This window comes from Myodes glareolus, chromosome 4, assembly GCF_982192425.1.
Source record: "Myodes glareolus chromosome 4, mMyoGla1.1, whole genome shotgun sequence".
Classification (NCBI taxonomy): Eukaryota; Metazoa; Chordata; class Mammalia; order Rodentia; family Cricetidae; genus Myodes; species Myodes glareolus.
The window spans coordinates 63947782-63952128 of NC_142029.1; the positions used below are offsets into that span (position 1 = coordinate 63947782).

Here is a 4347-nt window from a genome sequence, read left to right on the forward strand (position 1 = left end):
GAATCACACACCTAAACTTTTATATGTGGAAAAGAATCAGTCAGCACTACCTTAAACCTTTAAGTACATGCACACATCAGTAGTTTCTTCTATTAGGATATGGAGGGCAGAAATGGGTATAAAGAATTAATCATCACCTTTAGTCATCAACCACCAATCCTAGCCAGAAAGATATATGTCAGCTAACGGTAACTGGGCTGCTTTGTTCTGGTTCCTGACCTTAACACGTTCCTCATTAAGCTATATGCCCTCCTAAAACTTTAGATTGTCTTCTTGGGTTTTTCACCTCAAAGCTATTTGATGAAAACATCGTACTCTAAACAAGTTATTTTCAAAGTTTTGTTTCGACTATCTTGCACCCCAAAACCTGTAAACACATCTCCCAACATTAAGATTAGAATTTAAACAAGCTGGACTACTGGAACTCATTTTTTTTTAAAAAAAAATAATTAACCTAAGTCACAGTTCGTATGACTCCTCAATAGAAATTCATGTGTTCTAGCTGTGTGACATATCCTTGTTTTAGTTTTAATCATCAAGACTCTGTTGACACTAACATTATCAATTAGACAGTACAGCTTAGCAAGAAATCACCTTTATAATAATCCACAGGTAAAAATGCCCAGGAGAACAGGATGTTTCCATGAGATAAACACACTACATTATAGACAGTGGGGATCTCCCCACACACATTTACACCATCCCAGATACCAGAGAAAGATAGAGGTGGCAGACATGCAAAGGCACAGGAGAAGCAAAAGATGTTCAGGAGTCTGTGGTCTTACGGCCTTACCTACCTAAGAGTTACCCATCAAGGATTTTCCTCCTCTTGGGCTGACACCTGAACTTCTAATGCCACCTGCTGCTCCTCTGGCATGGTCACCAGCACAACAGGAAACTGGAGGCAGAAGCTGATGCTGAGGTCATGGAGGGATGCTGCTTACTGGCTTGCTCCCATGACTTGCTCAACCTCCTTTCTTAAACAACCCAAAAACACCAACTGGACCCCTCCCCTGTCAAGCACTAATTAAGAACATCTGGATCTTATGGAGGCATTTCCTCAGCTGAGGTTCCCTTCTCTCTGATGACGTTATGTCAAATTGAAAAAAAAACAAACAAACAAAAACTAGCCATCATACCCCACCATCAACAAACGGCTTTCACCCTACTTACCCCTGAGTCTTGGCTGGCCCAAGAAACAGAAAAACACATCCCACCAAAACCAAAAGACAAAACATCATAACCAAGTCTAAAGATGTGAAGATTTATGAATTGCCTAACAGAGGAAACAATTGTTTTAAGGAAACCCAGCAGCAAACATACACACACAATTCTAGAAAGTCAGGAAAACAATACAAGACTAAAGTAGCATTTTAAGAGATAAATGTGACTAAAATGCTTACAAATTCTGGGCCATAAAACACAATGTATAATATGCAAGATGAAGCAAGGCTGTCTTAGTCCACACAGAATACTGGGAAACCATGGTTCTAGAGCTTGTGACGTCGAGAAGGCACAGCGCTTGACTTTTGCTCAGCTTCGGGTTAGCAGCTCCTGCTGCATCAGCACATATAGGAAACCACAGAGCAAGCAACCATGCCAGGAAAAGACAAACTTCTAGAACTGTCTTCACTTTATGACAACTCACGCTGTGGTAACTAAATCTTCACATTTTGGGAAAACTGCTCGAATTCCTCTTTATGACAAAATGGACCATCTGTCAATAATATTACAGCGGGGGTTCCAGGGAAATTGTAAGTGTCTAAGCGCAAGAAGGGTAGATACAATGCAAACAACAGCAGACCAAGATTTAATGGAGTGTGATCATCCATGAAAGCTGTACCCTTTAGCCACTACACAAAATGCACAAACGTTAACCATGCAATACTTGAACATATAGCCTTTTCAAAACATAGAATCATCTAAAACCAGATTTGGAAAAATGTGTGGCTCCCAAAGCTTAAAAGTCACTATCTGGCCCTTCAGTAAAAGTTTGCTGACCACACTGTGGAGTCTTCACCAGCAGGGCTGAGTCTCTGCCTTCTTACTACACCGGGTAGCAGGCATCGGCATGGAAAGCCTAAGAGCCCAGAGGCTCCATTCACAGCATCTTTTCCTTGAACACGGCAGGCAAGACAGGCTGGGTCAATTCCCTTCCTAATTCTCCAGAGAGGACAAAACACTCAGAGGTTTTATGTTCAATCAAAGTCAAGCCAAGAAGCCGCCTCCACCTTCTGGCCCTTATGTTCAGTTGATGGGGGAAGAAAGGGAGGGACAGAGCTTGTTAAGGCCTCTCCCAACTCTATGGAACCTGCTGGTTTGGTGGGGTCTCAGGTGAAGCCATTTTCAAGGGGAAATCCCCTGCCTCTGCTCCTCCAGCGAACATGAAGCTGGATAATAGAAGGCAGCATTACAAAAAGGGAAGGACCCTCCCTTGCTTAGCAAGGAGGTGGGGATGCTGGTTTCTGGTTAAAGTGGACATGAGGGAGATGGCACATGCACATATCTGGGGTCCCCTGGGTCTGTGTGCACATGGATAGGGAGGGACTCACATGTTCAGGCCCCTGCAAAGGACTGTAGATTTTGATGCCATAAGGCAAGATCTTCTGTTAAAAACACATTGCATTACACTTCTGCCTTTTAATCTGGTATCCATTACCATCTCTCAGGCCCAGAAAACATCCCCCTCCCCCCCAGACTCCTACAACCAATGTCTCTCATCTCAGCTTCTGTTGTATAATTCGTTCCTTTACGATTGAGATGGTTTCAGGATCCAGAATTCCCAAGTCCTGGAGGGCTTCCAGAAGCTGCTCCCTGGAAGCACCAATGAAAGAATTCTCTAGGAAGGCAGGCAGGCCTCCCACGCCATCCTGTAAGATATACAGGGGCACCCGCACCAGGCCGAAGACCTGTGAAGGGGAGCAAACAGGTCAAGAAATAATTCTCACCGCAGCAGCAAGGTTTCTAGAGCAGACACCCCTGTAGAACAAGTACCAAGGGTTCATATTTCTGTGAGGCCCCTTGGTTCTAACCCTGTACAGGCAAAGGTCCCCGAGGCATGCTGGGTCCATCTTCATGCTAATCCCATCTACAACGCTATCCTGTGGCCTGAATCCAGGCATGGCAGATGCAGGCAAAGCCCTGTACATTAGGAGTTCTATTCTAGCTGTGTAGGCCTAGCTGGGGAACTCAAGACAACTGCAGATTCACAGGCCTTCTGAAGGAAGGTTGTCGGAGGGAAGTCTCCAAGTTGCTTTCTCCCTAGGGAGCTGCCAGTGCGAATGCAGGAGTCTCTTCTCCCCTTCTCTCCAGGAGTTTGGTACTTGCCAGAATTGGAGAATCCCTTCCATGTATATACCCGTGCCCCTACTCCCCTGGGCCCAAACTGCTATTGTGGTATCATGCCTGATCGTTATTATACTTGGGAGAGTGTGTTCTAGAAAAAAATCTCTGCAGAGGACAGTCATGGTGTGTGTGTGTGTGTGTGTGTGTGTGTGTGTGTGCATGTGTGTGTGTGTGTCTAACACTTTCATAGGTGGCCATACCAATAATATTACCCAGCCTGAAGATGTTTAGAGTTTTGACTAGTCCTGTACACTGGGAAGGACATAATGGCCAGAGACCAAGACCTCCCAAGGGGTTTTCCTTGAAAAGGGACCACAGGGAAGGGAGGTAGGGGTAAGAGATCCCAGACTAGCCCTACCTCCAATCCGTAGTCTTTGGCTAGCGGTGCCTTGGCTTCCACAGCCTGGAGCTGCTCTAGGGTCAGACACTTGGCATAGAAGTGGGCCACCACTTTCGACTTGGCATGGGCGAGGGAGCTTCGGTAGTCACCGTGGTCCACAGTGAAAGTGGACACACCCTCACCCAACCTCTTCAGCAGTTCCTCATTCAACCCGTCCTCCAGGGTGGGGCTGTGATCGGACACAAAACCTCCAGGGAAGCCCAGTCGTCCATCAAAGCGCATGTACATCTGAGAGAGGAGGGAATGGGGATTAGTTGGGAGATAGAACGGTGAGCCCCAGGAAGGGCGCGCAGAGCTACGGCAGCCAGCGGTTGTTCCTCACCAGTACAGAATAGCGTAGTGGGATGCGGTCACCGAAGAGCTTCCTTGGATCGGGCGCATACAGCATCACGTAACAAAGATGTCGCCAGGTGGGCCCCAGGGCCAGGGCTTCCGCCAATTCCACTTTCTTAGTCGTGGCCATAGATCTTTGCTTTCGTTCACTCTCGTGGTTCGGCAGAAGATTCTTACCCTAGACCACCAATGCCTGCAGGGTGCATGAGCAGAGCAGAAGGAGACGTCAGTGCGGGCTTTGCTAGGGGAACAGCGGCAGCGAATCGGGT

General features: G+C 46.7%; 1 protein-coding gene across 1 annotated transcript; it reads right to left on the reverse strand.

The window, feature by feature from the left end:
- Positions 1 to 2625: 2625 nt before the first annotated feature.
- Positions 2626 to 4347, reverse strand: LOC125389100 (U8 snoRNA-decapping enzyme-like). Its single transcript, XM_048417516.3, has 3 exons — positions 4068 to 4347; positions 3704 to 3973; positions 2626 to 2909 (listed from the first exon to the last, which is right to left on the reverse strand). Exons 1-3 carry the CDS (start codon positions 4206 to 4208, stop codon positions 2718 to 2720), a joined length of 603 nt encoding a protein of 200 aa, XP_048273473.1. The 5' UTR covers positions 4209 to 4347; the 3' UTR covers positions 2626 to 2717.

Bases quoted from the DNA above. Each gene is read 5' to 3' on its own strand.
- LOC125389100 (XM_048417516.3), bottom strand. From the start codon at position 4,208: ATGGCCACGACTAAGAAAGTGGAATTGGCGGAAGCCCTGGCCCTGGGG. The intron at 3,974-4,067 runs GTGAGGAACAAC...CTCCTCTCTCAG, and splicing joins CACTACGCTATTCTGTACTG to ATGTACATGCGCTTTGATGG. The intron at 2,910-3,703 runs GTAGGGCTAGTC...TCCCCTTCACAG, and splicing joins CCAAAGACTACGGATTGGAG to GTCTTCGGCCTGGTGCGGGT.